The 24,495-nt window shown below is 36.1% G+C and overlaps 1 protein-coding gene across 5 annotated transcripts in view; it reads right to left on the minus strand.

Annotated features, from left to right (window-relative positions):
• REV3L (REV3 like, DNA directed polymerase zeta catalytic subunit) overlaps window positions 1-24,495 on the minus strand; it is a 173,806-nt gene that overhangs the window by 23,560 nt on the left and 125,751 nt on the right. For 2 of the 5 annotated variants that reach the window (XM_023254263.2, XM_019831087.3), the window contains exons 21-25: window positions 17,755-17,873; window positions 8,776-8,917; window positions 6,619-6,863; window positions 5,281-5,389; window positions 3,253-3,459 (exon numbers count right to left, since the gene is read on the minus strand). In XM_023254263.2, the coding sequence (XP_023110031.1) occupies window positions 3,253-3,459; window positions 5,281-5,389; window positions 6,619-6,863; window positions 8,776-8,917; window positions 17,755-17,873 (822 nt within the window). Of the gene's footprint in view, window positions 1-3,252; window positions 3,460-3,911; window positions 4,039-5,280; window positions 5,390-6,618; window positions 6,864-8,775; window positions 8,918-17,754; window positions 17,874-24,495 lie in introns of those variants that run through there. The other 3 variants (XR_002742405.2, XM_045057917.1, XM_023254264.2) reach the window with 3 other exon arrangements.

The raw sequence follows: 24,495 nt of genomic DNA on the forward strand, positions 1-24,495 counted from the left end.
ATTCATTTGGTTGTCCTGCTGAGTTCAACTACATTCTTACTGATTTTGCTTATTTTTTCCTGTTTGTTGCCCTTGTTTTTTGTTCCTATTTTTGTTTTCTTCTCTTTTTCTTCCTCTTGTGGTTCTATTTGATAGGATTCCATTTTTCTCTTTTCTTACACATCAATCATATTTCTTTTTATTTTTTGTAAAAGTGGTTGCCTTAGATTTTGCAATAATACATTTACTTTCAATATACCACTGTGAAATACCACTATACCACTTCACAGCAGGGCAAGTACTTCATAATGATGAAATAATTCTAATTACTTCCAGCCTTTATGTCATTTCTGTCACTCATTTTACTTATACATAAGCATATGCATATATATATATATATATATATATATATATATATATATATATATACCTAATCCAATTCATTGTTGCTATTATCATTTTGAACAAATTGTTATCTGTTAGATCAATTAAAAATAAGAAAAACAGGGGTGCCTCAGCCGGCTGAATGTCCAACTCTTTTTTTTGGTTGAGGTCATGATCTTACAGTTTGTGAGATCAAGCCCCATGTTGGGCTCTGCGCTGACAGTGTGGAGCCTGTTTGGGATTCTCCCTTTCCTTCTCTCTCTGCCCCTACCCTTCTCTCTCTCAAATAAGCTTAAAAAAAAAAGAAAAAGGGAATAAGAGAAATAAAAGTATTTATTTTACTTTACCTTCACTTATTCCTTCTCTGAGGATCTTTTGTTCTTTATGTAGATCTGAGTTTCTGACCTATATTATTTTCCTTCTTTCTAAAGAGCTTCTTACAACATTTCTTGCAAGGCAGTTCTGCTGCCACAAATTCCCTCAATTTTTGTTTGTCTGAGAAAGTCTTCATTTCTCCTTTGCTTCTGAACAGTAATTTTTCAGGGTACAGAATTCCAGGTTGGAGTACTTTCTCCTCTCAACACTTTAAATATTTCACTCCATTCTCTTCTTGCTTGCATGGTTTCAGAGGAAAAGCTGGATGTAATTCTTATCTTTGTTTCTGCATAGTTAAGTTATCCCTGACCCCCATCTTCTTTCAGGATCTAACACTTTTACTGATTTTCTGTAGTCTGAAAATGATATCCCTAGGTTTATTTTTTTGCACTGTTTGGTGTTCTTTGAACTTCCTGGATCTGTGGTTTGGTGTCTGACACTAATTTGGGGGACATTGTCAGTCACTATTGTTTGAAATATTTTTCTGTTCCTTCCTTTCTTCTCCTTCTGGAATCCCTACTACATGTATGTTATAACTTCTGTAGTTGTCCCAGTTTTAGAATATTCTGTTCTTTTTTTTTTTTAGTCTGTTTTCTCATTGCTTCTCAGTTTTAGCAGTTTGGGTTGAGATTTCTTCAAATTCAGAGATTCTTTTTTCAGCCATGTCTAGTCTGCTAATAAGCCCATCAAAGGCATTCTTCATTTCTGTTCAAGTGCTTTTCATCTTTAGCATTTCTTTTTTGTTCTTTCTTAGAATCTGCATCTCTCTGCTTACATTGCCCATCTGTTCTTGCATGCTGTGTACTTTATCCATTAGAGCTCTTTGCACCTTAATCATAGTTGTTTTAAATTTGCAGTCTAATAATTCCAACATCTCTGCCACATCTAAGTTTGGTTCTGATGCTTGCTCTGTCTCTTCAAACTGTGTTTGAAGATATGTCTTGTAATTTTTACTGTAGATATGTCTTGTAATTTTTTTTTTTTTTGACAGCTAGACATGAAGTATCAAGTAAAAAGGAATTGCTAGAAATAGGCCTTTAGTAATACGGTGGTAATCTGTGCGGGGGGAGGGGAAGTCTTCTACAGTTCTAGGAGTAAGACTTAGTCTTTCAGTGAAACTGTACCTCTGGACTATGTACTTTACATGTGCTTCTCAGTCTTTTTCCCCACCTTTGGTGGGACAGGATGGCTAGAAGAGGCTGGAGTATTTCCCTTCCTCCACATGGAAGGCCAGAGCACTCGGAGCTGGGTATTTCCCTTCTCTCAGGTCAGTTAGGCTCTGACAGAACGCTAGCAGGTTAGGCTCCAGTTAAAGTTTCTCCTGAAGGCAGACCTTGTTAAGAACAGGATGCTCTGGTGTATTTCAAAATGGTTCCTTTCCCCTCTCCGTGTCAGAAGCACAAGGGAATTTTTCTTGTGTGAGAGAAAACTTGTGAGAACTTGGTTGAGCTCCTAGAGGTAAAAATCACAAAAGTGTGGGGGCCCTGATGACTAGGTCCCTTGGAGTCTTAGTCTCTCAGATTTGTCCACACTGAACTTCCAGCAATTCATCAGTTGATGTTTCCCTACCTCAAGCACTGGTTCCTGCAGAGGTTTCTGCTCTTGTGAGCTGTGCTTCTTTGTATTTACCTGTTGGGTCTTTTCAATTTTGGGGGTAGTGCTTTGCCCTGTGACCTCACTTCTGACAGATCTCAGAATGGTTGATTTTTTAGTATGTTCAGCTTTTTACTTGTGGGGAGAGAGTGGCTCCTCTGAGTTTCTTATATGCTGGACCTGAAATTGAAAGTCCCTTGCACAAGTTTTTGAAGTCTATTCTGCCTATTGTGGGCTATGTGGGACTTTATCCTTCCACTGCTTTTCCCTTCCTGAACTACTGACATGGTATACTGCAATGTTCTAGCTTTCATCTGGCATAAAAAGAGCACCAATAAAATCATACTACTCTGTTCTTTTCTCAATCACTAGTAAGTTATTGCATTACTCTGTCACACTATATTGTATTCATGTTAAATTTACACCCTAATTTAGTGAGTAGCAAGAAATTAGCCTTATTCTATGAAAAGTATCTTTCAATTGCAACTACCTCGGCAAAAGAAAGGTTTTGTTTTACATCTATTGGTACATTAGTAAACATGGAATGTTTGGTCATTCTGACAATTCGGAGAAGCCAACCTAACATCAGATTTGTCAACACATTAAAAGGAATTATTCAGTACCAAGGTTGTTGTAAACACTGCTATAAATGCAGCACTAAAATCTCATGATAATAGTTTGCTACAGTATGCTCATCGAGCTATGTAGAAATAGATGTATGATAAAGAGTTCTCATAGAGAAAAGCCCAAAACTCAGAAGATTTTTTTATGTATACAAGTTCCAGTTTGAGAAAAGCTGATCTTATGTCACGGAAATGAAAATCTTTAAAGTTTTAAAATAAAACAAAATACTTTAATGAACAGATATCCATTTAATGCTGCTTTAGTATCTTGAAAAAACTACAGATTTCTAGGACTTACCTCAATGCATGGCATTCTCCCAGAAAAATTTGCAGCTGTATAGCCAAATGTGACATTTGCTATAAGCTTAAGTCCTAGCTGACGTGCATCGAGCATTCGTGAAAGGGCTCTGTCCTGCTTGTAAGCCTTCATGGACTGCTTCACCATGAGTCTAGTCTTCAAAATTTCTTCAAGCATTCTTGGTAGCACACCCTTTCTTACTGAAGGCTATTGTAAAGAAAAAAGAATATTTAAAATCCCTTAATAGTTACAGATTTAGATAATTAAGAAGGAAGTACAAAGTATAACAATGGCCAACTGTCATGAACTGAAACATACTAACAATTGAGTGGCCACAGGGCCAGTGGCCATCAATACAAAATCATCACATTTCCTTCTTTCGAAGAGCACTTTTTCCCTAAAAGGTTCCTATAATGTTTATAAATCTAATGTAGCACTATTATGTGAGTTCAGAGACCTCCAGAAAGGAGGATGTCAAGCTAGCGCATAAGAGATCATACAACAAGTTCAGAGGGAAATTTTGTCCAAAACTTTGATCCAAACCCCCACTCTTTCAGAAAGACACACGGGATTTGTATCACTCATAACAAACCTCAGTTTTTAAAGATCTCATCCTAATGACCCCACACAGTAATCTGCATGGAACTCCATTTATCTACCTTGGAAGAATGATGAGCTGGGTTGACTCTGCTGACATTCAAACCTGCAGTTCCAGGGACTCTAGGTATTTCAAATCTGATGCTTAGACCACTAAGCCATCCCCTCCGGCCTATATTTATTAGCAATCTGGAAGAGGGGATGAATAGTGAGGTGATAAAATTTGTTGATGCCAAAAAAAAAAAAATCATTTGTATTAATCAAGACTAGGGAGAATTTATGAGAACTCCAGTAGGAATGAAAACCACAAAACAGTATTAACTTTGAAGATGATTCACAGACACGTGCAAGGTAATGCATGTCGGACTGAACAATTAAAACCTTAGGTACAGGATAATCACACTCCTGAATATTAAAAAATCTTAGTTTTATTAAGCTTTACATATTGGGTCAAAATGTAGATGCAAGTTTTAAAAATGCTGTTAAAGGGAGATCATATATAACAAGCTGCTACATATGTGACAACGAAAACATATTCTAACCTCTAATTCATTCTGTGTACCTTATGAAGCAGTCACAATGTTTTTGTTAAGATGTAATATATGTTATGTTAAAGAGGTAATATTTTTCAAAGAGGAGTATGTCATGAGTCTCTGGTGAGAATCTTCCTCCTATCTAAATAGCTAATTTTTAGGTACTCTTTAAACACAGCATTCTCTTACTGGTAGAAAATGATGCTACTTTTGCTAAGTACACCAGAATGAATCTGAGGGCTTGTGGGGTCCATGCTACCATCAACCACCCTACTGTACCGTGATTCTAATACAGACTCACTGCTAAGGAAATAGAACAAAAAAGGAATGAAGTTGGCATAAAAGAGGCAATATACTCTTCTCCTAGAATCTCTCCTCTATTTGTCTTTAATTTATTCATTTATGAGGCTCTTCTTTGTCTCTTTTATGGGGAGATTAGGGCTAGAAGAAAAGAGATCCTATTACTGGTTTGGGTATCTTAAAAATGCAATCAATAAATATATTAGAGTATCATTTCTAAGGCAGTCTTACTTTAAAATACTGTAGGACAATTAGAATTTACATATTAGAGCAATTTAAATCTTTTAACATTGTTGTGATCGTCAATTAGCTAGTCTCAGATTCTAATAGAGGTCAGAAGGCACATATGCACATTTCTTTCAGTATTTTTTTAAAAACGAAAATCTAACAAGACTTTAAACCTAAATTCATGCAAAATAAGACAACTGGTTTTTAAAAATAATTTCTTAGAAAATTCCTATAATCTTTACTTTTTAAGATAAGATATTCAAGCAGACTTGGGCTTTTTTCTTTGTATTATATGCCAACAGCATCTAAACCATTAGCTCTCCAAAGGTTAAGCCACAGTCGATACCTTTCACTTATAAGAGAGTATTACCTTGACAAAAGCTATTCCATTGGGGGACACTGTGATATCATGCCTAATTTGGTAAAGTAAATCTGGAGGTACTCTTAGAGAGGTACAGCCAAATTTGAACTCATCATACCTATTAAGAAAGAAAACATTAAGCAAATACTTCTCAAATCATAGAATAGCGATACTAGACAATTTTAGGAATCTGATTCCATTAGAAATTCATTTTCAAATATCTAAGCATGAATTTATTTACTTAGCAATATCGTTATTTAATTACCAAATAGCAGTTCTTCAAATTTTCACAAATTATTAAAAGAAACATTTCTTAAATGGCATTATCCTAAAATTTATGGGTAATCTATATTGAAATACCAGATTTCAACTCAACATATGATCACCTTACACTAAGTTCCTTAAAGAAAAATTTTAAGCCTTAAATAAAAAGATTATAAATAACTTTTCCAAATTCTGTTCTTAATAAAAAGACAGGATTACCAATATAATTTCCACAAATGCTTTCTAGAAAGGAATGAGTATACTCTAGGTTAACACTACAATGCTTGGTTTTACACATACAATAATCATTATAAATGAAGACTATTTCTTATATGAGAAAAATACATACTCCTTTGAGTATTAAAAATGTTATTCTCATTCAGTATACAATTCAGTTGACATGAATATATAAAACCTAACATTTAACAATTTAACTTAAAAAAATCATAGACTATTTTTAAGAAAAGTCAAGAAGAGGCGATAGCTGGAGACAGAAGATCATAATCCTTAAACTGTTCCACTGAAAAGTGATTTATATCAACAAATTAAATTTAACTCTCATTTGAAGAGACCACAGGGGGTGTCTGGCTGGCTCAGTCAGTTAAGCATGATTTTTGCTCAGGTGGTGATCTCGTGGTGGTGAGATTCAGCCCCGTGTCGGGCTCTGAACTAAGTGTGGAGCCTGCTTAAGAGTCTCTCTCTCTCCTCTCTCTCCTCTCTCTCTCTCTCTCTCTCTCTCTGCCACTCTCCTGCTCACACTCTCTCAAAAAAAAAAAAAAAAAAAAAAGAGAGAGAGAGCATGCATAGATATACACAGAGAATGAAACAAATGAGCTGCAAGACTGATCTATTCATAATCTTCTTCATATGAATCATCCATTCATGATGCTGAATTAGTCATACAGTTACCCAAATCCAGGTCAATTAGTATGGTAACAACAAAGAATGAATTAGCTATGCTACAGCCCATCCACCTTGCTCAAAAGGACAGTCTCAAATGCAAAGAGACACTCAAAAAAAGTCTAATTTTAGTAAGAAGTACAATCACAACATAATTATAAATATGAAAAAAAAAAAACTTACTTTCCCAAGTTCTCCACATGGCCAAGGCAGGTGGAAAAGCAGTAGTTATATGCAATCACAATCGAAGGATATAGTGACTGGAAATCCAAAACGAGAACAGAATTGCTGTAGAAGCGGGATTCAGGCTCCATAATTAGGGGAACACACTGAGGGGCTCTCATTTGGGATCTTTGCTGAACACTAGGTGTCACAGGAATATAGTTCATTGGTTTAGCAATACGCAACATCATTGATTCCACACGGTACTGCAGGCAGAGAGGTGGAAGTAGGAAGAAAAGAAGAAACAGTTTAAATAAAAATATATTGGTCTCTGAACATCTGATAATTATTTAAGGGGATGTTTTGCTCTTCAGAAGAAGGCTGCTTTCTTACAATGCAGTTATATAATATAGGTTACTTAGTCAGCTTTCATGTGCCAGAGAAGGCATTCATAATTCCTTTTCTTGTATTCCTATAACTTATATAAAAACTGTAAAATACATTAAATATCTTATAAGTCAGTTTTGGAAAGAGACACAATTAGATTTCTTCTTATATTTAAATACATCTATTTAATAATAAACAGATACAGGAAAGACTGTATAGTTTAACAATTTCATTTGAAAAGTTGGCCAGTGGTCTTTGACAGATTTGAGAAAGTTAGAGAGTGAAAGTCGGGAGACTTGAGATGGATAAATCTCAAGTTACTCCAATTTTCCGAGAAGGAAGGAAACACAAGGATTCCAGAACTGAACAGCAGTCAGATTAATACTGGTCCCTCACAAAACTGAATCAAGCAATTACTAACTGTTTATAACATCCACCAATAAGCAGATAGTTTGGAGTATTAGAAAAAGAAAGCACTCACAAGAACCAGCATGGATCACAGAAATGTTCTCATGTGGTTTTAAGGTATCTTTGCCTTTTCAAATTGTTTTTAAAACTTGTGGAGGGATATAAATTAAAAACTTGTGGGGAGATATAAATTAAAAACTTAAGCAATACAGTTAAATAAACATGTTTATTTTACGTTTTTCATGTTTTATTTTTGAGAGAGACAGAGAGAGAGAGAGAGAGAGAGAGAGACAGACAGACAGACAGACAGACACACAGTGCGAGTCGGGGAGGGGCAGAGAGAGAGAGACGGAGATACAAAATCCAAAGCAGGCTCCATCCAGGCTCTGAGCTGTCAGTGCAAAGCGCAATGCGGGGCTCAAACTCACAAGCTGTGAGATCATGACCTCAGCCGAAGTCGGACAGTCAGGCGCCCCATAAACATACTTGTTTATTAATAAACATGCCAAATTAGAGCTCTGTAGGGTTAAGGAACCTAAGTGAATTAATGTAGTATCCCTGATGTCTAGCACAGTGTTTATTTAACACACTAAAGGTATTCAAATCAATATTTGTTGAATGAATGCATGAAATCCTTTTGGGTGATGCATCTGACAAAATCTCTCATATCCCTGGGAAATTAATTAAAAAGATATTAATTAAATGACTTTATGATCCTATTTTTAACTTCTTAAAAAAGTGATACAGCCACTTATATTGATTCCCAAATCCTCTTCTTTATTTTTATATTAAACTTATTTGTGGGGCACCTGGGTGGCTCAGTCGGTTAAGTGTTTGACTCTGGATTTCAGCTTAGATCATGACCTCATGGGTTTGTGAGTTTGAGCCCTGCACTGGGCTCTGTGCTGGCAGCACAGAGCTTGCTTGAGATTTTCTCTCTCTCTCTCTCAAAATAAATAAACTTAAAAAAAAAAACAAACAACTTATTTGTTGGGAAATAGGAGACATTGAAATTAGGAATATAAAACAAAAGAGAGGCTGACTTTCTTTGATGCTTCGCTAGTTTTAAGGGGCCTTTGAAGGCATCCCTGATGACACTGATATTATTCAGGCACAAATATTCTCACGGACACAGCCATTCAGTTTTTCAACAGCATAAAAAACTTAGCAGTGGCCAGAAAGTTGGTATGGAGAGAAAATAAAAAGTGGAGCTGTTAAGTGAAATTAAAGCTTTTCCAGAAAATAAATTACAAGATATGATTAACCAGCTATATATTAGTTCGTACCACATAGAAAGTTCAAAATATCAAATCACCTCAAACATCTCACAAGTTATCACTCACACATAACTTTCGTGGTATATAGGGAAAACTGATTTCCTACCTGTGAACCCCTTGTGAGTACATGTAAAAACTGAATGCCAAAGAGTCTAGCCATTTCACTGGTTTTCCCAATCAAGTCCAGCTGTTCTAACATTTGGAGATTTCCACGGACACGGCTAATGTAGTGATCAACCATTTTCCATCTGTTAAAAGAGAATCCATGCTATGAACATTAGGAAAAAATTTGGACACTTGAAACTAGTACTGTTTTAATTCTTGCCAAAACGTACACATTAAAAATGAGGATTTAAGGAGGGAGTTGTGGTGTGAGTCTTTAGCAAAATATGTAAAGGAGTTAAACATTAGAAAATTTCATGTATTTCAAGGGCATAAAACCTAGTGAAAATATCAAAGTTTAAAATAGTACTTGCGATAAGGTGGTAAGATTAAGGATAATTATTTTCAGTATTTTGCTTGATGTTGCTCTATTTTTGTTATAATAAATTAACATTCTCTCTTAGATGCCACTGCTGCTGATGCAATAATTACATAATTATAATTTATCACATATACGTTCTTAAAGAACATGAAGGCTGGGGCGGTGCCTGGGTGGCTCAGTCGGTTAAGTGTCCAACGTCGGCTCAGGTCATGATCTCGTGGTTTCTGAGTTTGAGCCCTGCGTAGGGCTCTGTGCTGACAGCTCAGAGCCTGGAGCCTGCTTCAGTTTCTGTGTCTCCCTCTCTCTGTGCACCTTCCCCACTTGTGCTCTCTCTCAAAAATAAATAAAAACATTAAAAAATAATTAAAAAAAAAGAATGTGAAGGCTTTGGGATATCACCGTAACTATCAGTCTAACAGCATTGTCTGTTAATGGGAAAAAATACAATAATTTGGTGAGTTAGGAAAATAGCTTTAGTGAGGTTATACATGGGGTAAATATGTCAAATCAGTATTTTCTATGAAAATACTAATATTCTGTTCTTTGATTTAAACCTTTACAAAAATTAAACTCTTTACCCTAACATGTTTTTTTTAATTAAATAGACTCCAAGCCCAATGTGGGGCTCAAACTAACAACCCCGAGGTTAAGAGTCACATGCTCTACCGACTGAGCCAGCCAGGTGCTCCTTCCTTACCTTTTTTGTTAAGAAAACAAATAACAACAATAAACCTTCCCCCAAAGCCATAAACAGAAGTTTTAAAGAATAAAATTTATTCATTTAATGATTAAGGTTCAAATATATTGCAACCTTTAAGTATATCTTTTAGAACAGTCATAACTGTTCAATAAAGTTTTAAAAGTCATGATACATGATTCATACATGTAGAAAAACTAGGTGTAAAATAGTGCAGTTGCATTGGCAAATGGTCTGGAAATTCCTCAAATTGTTAAACATAGAGTTACCATGTAATTCACCAATTCCGCTCCTTAGTATATATCCAAGAGGAATGAAAACATACATCTACACAAAAACTTGTACATGAATGTTCTTAACAGCACTATTCATAGCCAAAAAGTGGAAATAACCCAAGTATACATCAAGTGATGAATAAATAAAACGTGGTATACACTCATACAATGGAATTATTACTTGGCAACAAAAGGAAATGAAGTACTGACACATGCTACAATATGAATTAATCTGGACAACATAAACTGAAAGCAGTCAGTCACAAAAGGCAACACATTATATAATTCCATTGATAAGAAATGTCCAAAATAGGCAAATCTATGGAGACAGTAAGTAGATTAGTAGGGGTGGGGGTAGAGAAGGGAAGACTGGAGGGTGATGGCTAGGAGATGCAGGGTTTCTTTTTGGAATAACGCAAATATTAAGATTTATTGTGGTAATGGTTGCACAACTGAATATACGAACAGCATCTAACTGTACTATCTATCTATTCATAAATAGGCTTCACGCCCAGCACAGAGCCCAACATGTGGCTTGAACTCAAAACCCTGATATCAAGACCTGAGCTGAGACCAAGAGTTGGGTGCTTAACCAACTGAGTCACTCACCACCCCTAACTGTATGTACACTTTAAATGGGTGAATTATATGGTATGTGAATTATATCTGAATAACAGCTAAAAAGAAATAACAAAAACCTATCCTAAAAACTTTATATAATTATTCAATTTTTAAATAAACAGAAATACTATTCTATAACTTGTATTTCTAACCTAATATATTGTGACTGTTTCCCCATATTTATGTATTTTATAGCTATTGACTATTATATGAGTTTATGATATTTACCTTACATGACTATTACATCATTTATAATTTAGTGGCTTGGTTTTGAGTATCTTTTATTACTATAAGCAATGCTATAATGAATATCTTTACAGTTGAGTCTTTGTACAGATGCTGAAGTATTTCCTTAAAATAAATGCCTAAATATGGTCAAAGGTCTGCTATGATTTAGTTTTTAAATTTTTTAAAGTTTTTATTTGAGGGAGGGAAGGAGGGACAGAGCATGCACAAGCAGGGGAGAGGGGCAGAAGAGGGAGAGATAATCTTAAGTGGGCTTCATGCTCAGCCCAATGCAGGACTTGATCCCACAACCGTGGATCATGGCCTGAGCCAAAATCAGGATCAACGGACTGAGCCACCCAGGAACCCTGATTTTGTTTTTAATATTAGTCTCACACTACTTTCCAGAGGGTTTTAATAATTTACATTCAAACTAGAGATGATAAAGTGCTTGTTTTCTTGCATCTTTGTCAATATTGGGGATTATAATTTTTTAAGTTATTACTAGTTTATAGGCAAAAAAAATGTATCCCATTTTAATATATTTTGTTTCAGATTATTAAGGTAATCCTTCAATAATACAGATTTGGCAAATGTGAATCTGAGATAACACATTATATGTGGATTCAGTCAGTCCCTTTAAAATAAAACAAAATAGATCTAATGACTCATGCGTTCTGTGGTCATGGATGGTCAATGACCTGCTGAGTTCCCAGATTCCTTTTTCTGCTTAGTCTGGTCTACTGTTGGACCCCTCTAATAAATTTTTCAGTTCAGTTACTGCGTTCTTCAGTTCCATGATTTCTCTTTAGTACTTTTAAATATTTTCTATCTCTGATAAAATTCTTACTTTGCTCATGCACTGTTCTCTTGACCTTGGTGAGCATCTTTATGACTGCTATTTTGACATCTGTCAGGTAAACCATATAGCTCTGTTTCATTATGGTCAGTTTCTGGAGATTTATTTTCTTCCTTTGTTTGGAGCATCTTTGCCTGATTCTTCATTTTCCTTGACTCTTTATGTTGGTGTCCAACATTAGACAAAGCAGGCGTTTCTCCCAGTCTTCATGGACTAGCCTTATAGTCCAATCATCCCTGCCAGAGATTCTGAGGAACTCTACCAACTCTTTCCCTTCCCAGGAAGAAGCAGGCAGCTGTGGTTTCTGTTCATCCACTGTGCTGAGAAGGGGGAGTTATGTTATCTGCTAGTCCAAACCACTATCTTTGTTCTCCTCTGGCCAGCTGGACCATGTCCTACTTGTCAGAGCTCTAAGACTAGAAAGACAGATGGAAGTTCTTTGTGTAGCTGTGGAGGAGTTGGGGCACTGGATGCATGTATCTCTTTCTCTCCCCAGGGGTAAGCTGGGAGGTAGGATTTTTCATCCACTCACTCTGGGCAGGGGGAAGGATCTATGGCATCTACCAGCCCATACCACCATCTCCATTTGGCTCTGCCAGCTAGACTGTGCTGGTTGTTAGAAACTCCTTGGAAAAGTTGGGGTGCTGGACATGCAAACCACCCTCCCATACCCTTCCCTTAGAGAAGCTAGGGGCCTTTTCCTGATCATATGGCCCTGCACCAGAGGCAGGGTCCCTGGCAAGAGGGTGTCCCAAATCTTCCAACCAGCTTTGTTGAGTCTGGTTCTGCATTCACCCAGGGTGCAAGAATCTTTCAATCAGTTTCTGGGTTTCTCATAAAGGGAATCTGTCTGTGAAGTGTTGCTGAATCAGTGTGTTTATAGGGGAAGGAGGGCCTAGGATTTCCTACTCTACCATCTTGCTGATGTCACTCTGTATCTTTCCTAATGTATATTTTTAAAGTATTTAAAACGTGGACTTTTTAAATTAAAAAAGCAATCTTTTTAACATAAAATCACCTTCACCCCTAACTTCTAGACCTATTTGGTTAGCCAAGTGATATAAAAAGAGAATGGAATTACACTGTGGACTTAAAAAAAAAAATAAACATAGTGTGACAATGCAGAATTTTGTTAGGTAATTTTGTTGTTGTCGTTAAAGAATTATGCCATCCTCCTAACACTTTGTGAAACTCAAGTGTGATAGGCAACACAAAAGAGGAAGAGGAAGGGAAATATAAAGTATAAGCTATTCATGATAGGCCTGGGTAGGTGGTGAACTTAGAGCATCTTGAGGGTACAGGGTATTTTTTGGGACAGGGCATGTAAGAAGGTGACCAAAAAGGGAGATTTAAGAATTCTAAGTACAAATTTCTTATTCTGAACTTTTTTCTTTGGATTGGCTCTATCTACATCCAGGAAATGAAGAAAAACATTTTGAACGTTATCTTCTTGAGCTACGTAACTCTACTACCAACACAGAGCTCCTACCTCAGAAACTGGGATAGTATTTAATAACTATTGCTTGGAAAGCAGATGAAATCAGAATGCTACTATGAGTTCTCTAGATCAGTAATATTAGGGATTAGGAGAGGTTTTATAGTCTGATAGAGGAATCTAATCACGAAACACAGTATTTTATGGAAAAATACATTCTAAGTCCCAAACAACAAAACTTCAGGAACATAACTTGTTTATATAAATCAAGGGTTTTCAGGAGACCGAATGTGAATTCATAAAAACAAAGTGATAATAATCAGGGCTCCTCCAAGCTTTACAAACAGATTTAATACAAGAAATTCTTGACTAGCAAGTTACTCTAATTTCTGAGACCATTTATAAAATATGTATATATTTACTTAAAACACTGTACAAAGCAAATGCAAATTAAAGAGTATGATTCACTTTGTTGGTAAAAATCCACTTAAATTTTTAAAATAAAATTGTGTGATCTTCCAAAGTATCTCCAAAGAAAGACTGTATGGACTCTCCATGTAACACAAGCCATCTAACATAAATGGTCTAATGTCTAGTTCAAGTCCCTTATGTAATATGTTAGGTCCAGCTCTTGATTTCACTTGGCAAGAGCAATTATTTATCATCCCAATTAGAGGTAGCAAAACATGCATTTACAGCACTTTAGGGCTTAAAAATAAACCAATAAATGTAGTTTTCAATGGTAACTTTAATATTACCATTAAATGTTTCACTTAGGGGTGCCTGTGTGGCTTAGTCAATTAAGCATCTGACTTTGGCTTAGGTCATGATCTCACGGTTCGGGAGTTTGAACTGTCAGCGCAGAGCCCACTTGGAATCCGCTGGCTCCCTCTCTCTGCCCTTCCCCCACTCACATGCACACTCTCCCCAAAATAAACATTAAAAAAATAATAAAAGTTTCATTTTATTTACTGGTAGATAACTTCTTCTAAACTTCTGTTTCTATAAGGCTTTCATTATAAGCTTAGTGCTTTCTGTGATTTCAGTTTACTTGAGATTCCTCAAAGGAGACTGCAGATGACATGCTAGAAAGCAGTTCCCCTAAACACATCAAGTTATTTCTAAGGCTACATCTTTCCAGCCTCATCATCATGTGGCCTTCCAATTCAATAAGCAGAGCTTCATTCCTTTCAAACATCAGACACATTAATTTCATGGCTTTTTTTCTTTACATAGCTATTTTTTAAGCTTATTACTATCATTTTACTTTCAACTTAAGGAAAAGTAGAGGTGGGAACTTTCACTTCTGACTATGACAGAACAACTGGTATTGGACTAGTCTGAAGCTGCTTTGATATAACAGTTGAGATGATTGTTTCTGGGCAACAAACAATAGGCAATGCAAGACTGTGCTTCTCGAGAGAAGAAAAACCCATGAGGTGAACCCCAGCCCACGAGGAGAAAACTTCCTAAAATATACTGCAGTATACTACAGTCTAAGTATAGTGTGGCTGTCTTGCTAAGCCACGGAGACAGAGATTAGAGTTATGCAGTTTGTAGCTGGAATCTATGGGACAGGGTATATGTGCAAGGAGCAGAGGTTAGCAGTCAGTAATCCAGGTGGGGGGTTCCTGTGAGTGACTGGCCCAGGGCCGCACTGAAAATGAGGAAGATGAAACCATATGAAGCTTACTAAGGAGAGCTGCTGTGGGCTTGGGTTTGGAATTAAACTATTCAGACAGTGCTGGGGTTGGAGGGCTAGCAATGCCAGAGGAGAGATGTCATTATCCCTTTATTAACAATTGGGCATCCAGCTGAGAGCCCAGAAAAACCGTGCCTTTGGAGGCCTTTGTCCTAGAGCAAGGCCTACTCTAGACAAACCTCAGACTAAGCACTAGCAACATGCCAACGGGATAGAGTTTGGAGACAGAGTCCTGCCAAGTTTGAGGGATGTAGGAAACACCTTGGCTTTCCAGAAAACCACCTTAACAAATAAAAACTAGGTTTGCATAAGTTCAATAAGTGATCAGCCAATAACTGAATTGCAAACTAGAGCAAATATAAACATGCTTCACAGGAAGATAATAAATCTCCAGAATCTGTACAACAGAACATCAACAATATCCATTACATAATTATGCAAAGAAACAAACAAAAATATGACCCACAGTTAGGAGAATAAGCAGTTAAACAGAAGCTAATACAGAGAGAGCCAGGTGTTGCATTTAGTAATTATTACAAGTATGTTCAGGAATCTAAGGAAAAAAATATTCAAAAAATTAAAAGAAAAATAAAGTCTTAATGAGCAAATGAATAGGGAAACAAAATATGGAAACTCTGAAAAGAAAGAACCAAGTGAGAATTTGGGAACTAAAAATACAATAACTGAAATTCAAAAAGGTTATTCGCTGGCCTTAACAGCAGACTGGTGATGACAGAAGTAAGTTAGTGAACCTAAAGATAGGTCGTTAGAGAAAGACTGAAGAAAACTGTACAGTGCCTCAAAAATCTGTGGGACACTGTCAAATAGTTTAATGCACATGTAATTGGAGTCTTACAAAAGAGTGAGATTGGGACAGAAAAATTATTTAAAGAAATAGCCAAAAATTTCCTAAATTTGATGAAAAACATCAACTTAAATCTCTAGGAAGCACAGCAAACACCAAGAAAGGTAGGTAAATTTTTAAAATTTCACAATAGTGAAATTATTGAAAACCAAAAGCAAAGAGAAAAACTTTGAAAGCAGCCAGGAAAAAAAAATTACAGAATTCTGCTTCAGATACTGAAAGCTATAAAGTACATCACTCCAGTCTAACAATAATAAAAAGCAAGAAAATCTACACAATCATGTTTTCTGGAAGCCATCTGACAGTTGCAGTTACAAGAGAATCAGGTGAACTAAATTTCACAGGATGACAAACACATCTGAGGACACATAACTTATTTCATCTTTGGCAGAGCACTGGCAGCCAAGGCAGCTGCCATAAAATCATTTAAGAATGAAAGTTAAAATGTTAATAAATTCTTAAAGGTCATGCATGGGATGCATGATAGTTTAGAATCACTAGGAACCCCAGATACCAGAAGAGTAGTTTTCCATGGGCCCCCCATGAAAACTGGGGGCAGGGCACAAAGGATTGAAATCTTCCTCTGACTCATCTCTCATATGAAGCAGAGGCTTGAGGTGCTATGGGACTGGCAAGAAACTCTAATCCTCAGGATTTAAGCAGAGATCCATTATCTCTGGGGAAAGAATAAATGCAAAAGATGTCTAATGCTGGGAAGGGCAGGCAACCTCCCCTGTTCCAACTGTGTGCCTTGTACTAAGTAACAAGCAGCAGCTGTCTACCACTGGAAAAGAGGCAGGAGACCCTCCCATCATAGATTCCAGGCAAAGAAACAGCGCTGCTGAGGAAGGAGAGAAGGACTCTCCCCCTGGGGGAGAGTCAGAAGTCTGCTTGGGGCCAAGACCTGGCAAGGGTACAAAGCAGAAGTCCATTGCACTGTGGGAAGTGCAGGAATGTTGAGAAAGACTCATCCCTGAGCCTCAGGAGAATAGAAACTTCTAAAGCCTGACTCTGGACCAGGAGAGCTGAGTAATTCCTTCTGTTTGCATACACTGGCAAAATGAGGAGCATGACTGTTGATTTCTCATTAGAAACAATGGAGGCCAGAAAAAAAAAAAGGAGTGAAATCTTTAAAATGGTGAAAGAAAAAAAAAACAAAAAACAAAAAACAAAAAACAAAAACTCAACTCCAGAATTAGACACTGAAAATATCCTTCAAAAATAAGGTTGTGATAAAGATATTTACAGATAAAGGCTGAGAGAATTTGTTGCCAGCGGACTTGCACTAGAAGAATTGCCAAAGAAAACAATTTAGCAGTTTCTTAAAATGTTAAACACACTAACCATGGGACCCTGCAATTTCACTCCTTGAGAGATGAAAATGTATGTTCACACAAAGACTTGCATGTAGTTTTATTATTTAGAGCCTCAAACAAGACACAACTCAATTGTCCATCAATAGGTGACTGGATAAACTGTGGTATATCCATACAATGGAGTATTACTTCTTAATAAAACTGAACAAATTACTGGTTTACACAGCAACAAGGCTGAATCTCAAAACAGAGCATGCTGAGTTCTTGAAATAAGCCAGACAAAAAGTGGTAGATTGTAAATAACTCTATTTATATGAAGTTCTAGAATTGGCAAAACAGATCTATCGTAACAGAAATTCAATTAGCACTTACCTGGATGATTAATGGATAGGTAGGTTGACTGCAAAGCTCACGATGGAATTTTCTGGGTGTTCGAAATGTTCACTGTCTAGATTGGGGTAGTGGCTACAGGGTGTATACATTTTTTTAAAGTCATTGCACAATACAATTTAAATGTGTGCATTTTATTGTATGTAAATCACACTCTAATGATACTGATTTTACTAACAAAGAGTTATTATCCTTTTCAGAGTTATAAAACATTACCTGTACAGATCTGTCTTGTTATCAAACCAATCTGATAAGACTCGAAAGGTAAAGAGGGGAAAACGCTGATGAAGAACATGAAAGCTCACATTTTCAAAGGTGTAGTTAGTTAGAGCCACCTAAAAAAAAAAACAAAAAACCAAAAGAACCAAGACTTCATTATAATAATGTTTGTATTTACGAGCAAATTTGGTTCTAAGAGATCCAAAATAGTACTTGAAACTTTTCATACTAGGCATGAAAGCTACCTGCAAAAATGTTACAAGTGAACTATAAATAGTTTAAAACTACATATATATAGACTTCTAGAGAGAAATATTCTGTCCAGAATTAATTACCATTTAATTGGAAAACAATCACACCTGGTGAGTTCAACTTGGTCATGACATACTTCAGAGATCTCAGTTTTCATCACTTCTTTTTATACTCTATACCAATGCAAATACTGACAGAAGCATTAAATTTTTTTTTAAGTTTATCTTTTTTAGCACTCTATACCCAATGTGGTGCTTGAATGCATGACCCCAAGATCAAGAATTGAATGCTCTTCCCATTGAGCCACTCAGGCACCTCTTATAGTAAGAAGCATTTTTAAACACACTAATTTTCTGTTTTGCACACCTACTTTTTGGTCTGTGATGACATGCTGATTAACAGAATTCCACAGATTCAAGAATGAATTATCTAGTTAAGGGCAGGCATTCATTCTGCTTCCAAGAATTACACTGGTACTAAGACCCAATATGTGGACATTATAGAGTCAGTTAATTTCATTCCAAAAGCAAAAGATGAAAGGAAATGGCAGAAATGTTTCCCCATCTTCAAAATATGTAGGGAAAAGTATGTTAATGGGAAAAGAATACTTTCTTTAAAAAGGTCCAAATTCATGAAACATACCTCTACCTAGACAATGTCTCAAAAATACCTATAGGACAGAAGCAATCTAGACAATGGCAGGTATTTCAATGCATAATGGAAACTGAGGAATCAGCAGTCCTCATTCTCAGGTCAGCTTGGGATTCTGAGGAATAGTTCAGAAGCACTTCACATTTGTGTATTATAATTTTAAAATATTTTCTTTTCCACTTCTATAACCCAGCAGGTGTAAAACAGGGACTGAATTTTAAAAGCTCATCTCCAAAAGAATCAAAAGATCTTTGGTCTTACTTCAACAGCACTGGAATTAGTATACTTGCAAACATACACACACACACACACACACACACACACACACACACACACACACAGAGTCACCAGTATAAAGCAGGTACTAACCCATTATCTTGGAAGTTAATCATCATTTTTTTCAACAATCAGTAATGACCTGGAATATTTCTTTCAAAAATAAATGAATAACTCCTTTTATTATTAAATCCCCATATTTGAGTGACTCTTCTACTTTCTAATGAATATTTTCATTTGGTTTTGTTTTTTAAAAAAATTCCCATTTAATGTTATAGAAAATGTAGCCAAATATCTGATTTCAGGTAGTTACATGATTACCTAATACACATATATCACTTTAGACCAAATCTAAACTTCTGCTGGAGTATATACCCTCATTAACACAAGCAATCAAAAGAAAGAAAGAAAGAAAGAAAGAAAGAAAGAAAGAAAGAAAGAAAGAAAGAAAGAAAGAAAGAAAGAAAGAAAAGAAAAGAAAAAAGAAAGAAACCTCTTCAGAAAAGGTCCTCTTGTCCTGTAGCTCTCTCATTAGGGAACATTTTGAAGCTTGCCATGTTGGTTGACCTATAAGTACTAACTAGGGGATTCTGTGACTCTAAGTAAACTTAAAATCTTAAGAAACTGGTCCCCAATATCTGAGGCAGGTGGCAGATCTATGTTCTGGATTGATTTTATTTCAAATAGAACAACTTCACAAACTGAATTAAGACTACACAAATATAACCTTATGACACCCACTCTACTTTGAGTCTTCCTGGTGTTCACAGGAACATAAATATACTTAGCTATATAATCTCAGCTGTGAGTAAAACTAAAGGAAGGAAACGTGAACTCTAAGATGATCTATCTTCGGAATATTCTAATCTATAGAGAGTGATTTACTGTGGAAGTTGGAATATGAATCCAGAAATATGAAGTAGGAGTTTGCAACTTGTTTTCAGGGGAAATCTAAGTAACTTCAACACTGAATAAATGTAATATGTAGATCAAAGTCAGAACTGATATAAATAAAGTGTTACAATGCTTGTCCATTTATTTATTGGTAGGTAATGGTCTGACAGAGGTGGGTTACACTTATCCATTCACAGAGTCAATGTGCATAACACAATGGTTAATCACTTTAGAAATAAACTTACTCAGAACTGGGAGAGGCAGAGAATTAGTTAAGGGGAATAGAGGAAATAAAGATGAAATCAAAGAAAAATGGAAGCAGATCATAAGCAAGCACCTGTGCCCTATATCCTCCATCACTTTATCCCCTCAGTTGCTCATTTCCTGAGTCTCCAAGTTAAAATTTTTTTGACTGACACATACTTTATATAAAGAATTATATTAAAATTTAAAGTGAACAACTCATAAATTTATACACACACACACATACACACACACAAACAACCATGTAACCAGTACCAATATGAAGATGTAAGAAATTTCTAGGACACTGGAAGGCTATCTTCAGAGAGCTTATATTTTATTTTATATTTTATACATATTTATATTTAAAATAAAATGTACACTAAGCTCTCTAAAGACAGACAGCATGCCTACAATGAGTCTGAGTCTCGACCCCTTACTAGGTATGAGGCTTTCGACGAGTCACTTAACCTCCGTGAATTTCAGTTTTCTCTATCTGGAATAGTACCTCACTACTCTGTTGTCTTATTTATACCACAAGTTTGTAGCAAAACGTAAAAGTGATAAGTCTGTAAAAATGCCTTATAAATGATAAAACAGTATATGAATGGTAGCAAGTATATTATTTTACTTCTACCTAATCTTCATTGCCCATCACACTGTCTTTATTTAAAAGCACCCGACAGGCTGGGCGCGTCTGGGTGGCTCAGTCGGTTAAGCATCTGACTTTGGCTCAGGTTATGATCTCACAGTTCATGGGTTCAAGCTCCATGTCAAGCTCTGTGCTAGTAGTTCAGAGCCTGGAGCCTGCTTCAGATTCTGTGTCTCCCTCTCTCTGTCCCTCCTTAGCTTGTGCTCTCAAAAATAAATAAAATGTTAAAAAAATTTTTTAAAAACACCTGACATGCTTATTGACAGACTGAGATTTTAATAGGACATATTACAAACAGATTCTGATGTTGCCAAATTGAGATAATGGGAGGCTTACATGCTTATGTGGAAACATCAGACTTCCTTAGTGGCTCTGCTAGGAATATTCTCTCCAGGTTCTTCATCTTATGACTATTTCTTAGGAGCTGATTCCTCTGTCTACTCAAAGGGTTTCATTCACAAAAATGTCCTTGGCTCAATTTCGATCACTCCCTGTATTTGCTTCTTTGTGAGCTCATCTACTCTGATGTGACTTCCAAGGCCGGATCTCTAATCTAGACTTCTACCCCATACTTGGGACTTAGGTATATGCCTGCTGCGCATCTTCCTTCACCTGGTTATCTGACTGATATCTCATGCTCTATATTCTTAAATCATTTTCCCACCTAAACATGATCTATGTCAGAACCCTGATCCTCATTCTTGACACCTCCTCCTCTTCATCTTTTTCTTGTGGATTTATCCTCTAAATTGTTTTTTAAATCCTCACATGACTGCCAACTTTCATTTGAGCTACCCCAATAATCTTCTCCCTGGTTTCCTTACCTCTGTTCTTGTCCCCTTCCATACTGCTACCAGAGAGTGAGGTATGAGGCAAATTCACCTGTCACTGCCTCCATCCCACCTTAGCCATCCAGTCCCATGATCATACTCCAAGTTCTGTTATTACCAATAATTACCCCCTCCTCATCCCATTCTCTGACCACCATCTCTCATCCTCCTAGTTTACTCCCTCTAGTACCCCGAGCTCCCATCTAGCTCAATTTGCACAATCATAATCACAACCTTTCACTACTATTTCCTTCTTTGCACCTCACCTGCTCTGCAATTAATTAATTACTTTTTCACAAAGTCATAATCCTTTGCTTATGAGTGGTGGTTGAATCTAACCCTGTCTTATCTACGCTTGTATCTGTGAATCTGAACATAGCTGGCAGGTATCACTTTAATTTTATGATGTGAATCTCAAATGTGCTGTCCACACTGCCTAACTTTTATACTTTATTTTCTTAAATAACTATCCTCAAATTCTCCTAGATAACTATTTCATACTCTTCTTCTCCCCTCAAACCCATCAAGTCCCTCCACTATGCTCACTCTCAGTTGAGAACCATGACTGCTATTTCACTGAGAAAATTGAAGCGGTCAGAAGAGAACTTCCACACATTGCTACATCTACCCACCTACCAACATCTGCATCCATATAACATGCCTCTCTGCCTATTAAAATAGAGGAAGCTCTTAATTGATCTACCCCCTGGCTCAAATTTGGGCTATAGAGATGGCATGTAATAAGTATCTGGTGGCAAATTCTTGAAAGGTCTAGATTCAGTTGATATCCAGAAGGCCTCTAAACACCATCTTCTGGGGAAGACTCATTTATTCTTTTATTCAAGCAATCAACAAGTACGTCATGAGCACTATTTAAGAGGCACTGTGTTTGTTACTGAGGATTCAAAGTCTAGCAGTAATTTTATGTTAAAGTGAGCAGGAGAGTGAAAACTATTATATTAAAAAATAAACAAAATTTAAAAAACTCAAACTAGGCATATAAGGAAAGATATTCATTCAACTGTAAACTATATCAGGAGAGTGTAACAGTTGAGGAGATGTCCTAGAGAGACAAAAGGATTTCACTTTCATTTTGCATACTTGTCTGCATTCATTTTGTTTTAATAGTGGATACAAATTATTTTTAACAAAAAGCATATTAAAATCAATTAGTTAGAAACTGCTAAGTGTCATGAGGAAGATATAGATAAAAGAAATAAAGATAAAAAAAAGGAGTTTCTGGAACTGTTTAAATCCAGAAAAAAATAGTTTGAGCATCTCTAATATGAAAGTTCTCAGGGCCAGCTTCTGTCCAAAATCATAACCCTTAAAGTTCCAAAACAATTTAAGTTATAAGATAGTACTTCCCACAGGTTCATTCAGGATTTCCTGGAAATTTCCAAATTATCGGGAATACTTTGGATTAGAAAAAAAAAAAAAAAAAAAAAAAAAAAGCGACTATCCGGTTTCACAGTTTGGCCCATCTAGGAAATTATCCAATTCATACTTTCTCACAGTCGTTCCCTTATTTACAAATAAAGATCAGATAGACTATATATTCAGCTTATAATTAGAGGAGGCCTCTGAAAGGACTAAAGAAAGCTGTACATTAAAAAAAAAATTACTCTCCAATTTCTGATTCTAAGCTAATAGTGAATAACTGTATAGCTGCCTTTTGGATCTTCAAGGATGAAACTAAGATTCAAGAATTTAATTTTGTGTTTACATAATTTATGTGTTCATCACAGACAATATCAGAGACCACAGTTTAAATTATATAATGGAATAAACAAACCAAATACACCACAATCTCTTGTACCTTCCATATCCTATGTTGTGTCATTAGGAGCTATTTTGAAGTCATTAAGGATTCTTATGCTCTGATAATATTTTGAGAAGAAAATAACACAAAATCATCTCAAGCAGTTACATATACTAAACATTTTCAAATTGGATGAAACGTGAGAATAACGTTAGGCTCACGGTATAGAGAGGAAATAAGAAAAATAAGGACACCTGAATTTTATATAAAGAATATATTTCTTTACGTGAAAGAATTATTGTGTCTTGGTGCCCAAAAGAATTGCAGAGGGCATGTTTGGAAAGTCAAATGTTTTATGTAAATCTAGAAGAGTCAGAAAGATCATAGTTAATGATGAGTGTATAATAAAAGTATATAATGAGAAAGTAGTTTCAAAGAGAAGCGACTGAAGAACACAGCTTTCTTTTAAATATAAACATTCTGTATTAATATTACCTAAAGTCCAAAATTTGAGAACAGACCAATTTACAGTAGGTATCCTTTTTTACATTTAATAAAATTTTTTACATTTTTACATTTTTTACATTTGCATTTTTTTTTAATTTTTTTTTCAACGTTTATTTATTTTTGGGACAGAGAGAGACAGAGCATGAACGGGGGAGGGGCAGAGAGAGAGGGAGACACAGAATCGGAAACAGGCTCCAGGCTCTGAGCCATCAGCCCAGAGCCTGACGCGGGGCTCGAACTCACGGACCGCGAGATCGTGACCTGGCTGAAGTCGGACGCTTAACCGACTGCGCCACCCAGGCGCCCCTACATTTGCATTTTAATAAAAGTTTACATTCAAGCAACTTCAAGAATGCAAACATACTTTAAGATCCTATGATCTTACATTTTTGGTGAAAGAATTATTTTTCTGAGTGACTGCAAACTAATGAGATAATTTGTTGAAATTTATACTACGAAAAATCCTTATCTGGACCCCCAAAGCCTCACTTGGAAGCTGCTATTAACTATTTCCAAGCACTGTCTCTCCAATTTACCTTCTTCATCTGACCCAGTTTTTAAATATCCTTAGTTCCTTCTTATGTGTAAACTAAATTTTTCTTACTTAATAAATCAGAAAGGCCAAGCTGAATTTATCTGGTATTCAGTGAAAAAAATGATGAAACTATATA

Source organism: Felis catus, chromosome B2 (assembly GCF_018350175.1).
Source record: "Felis catus isolate Fca126 chromosome B2, F.catus_Fca126_mat1.0, whole genome shotgun sequence".
Lineage (NCBI taxonomy): Eukaryota > Metazoa > Chordata > Mammalia > Carnivora > Felidae > Felis > Felis catus.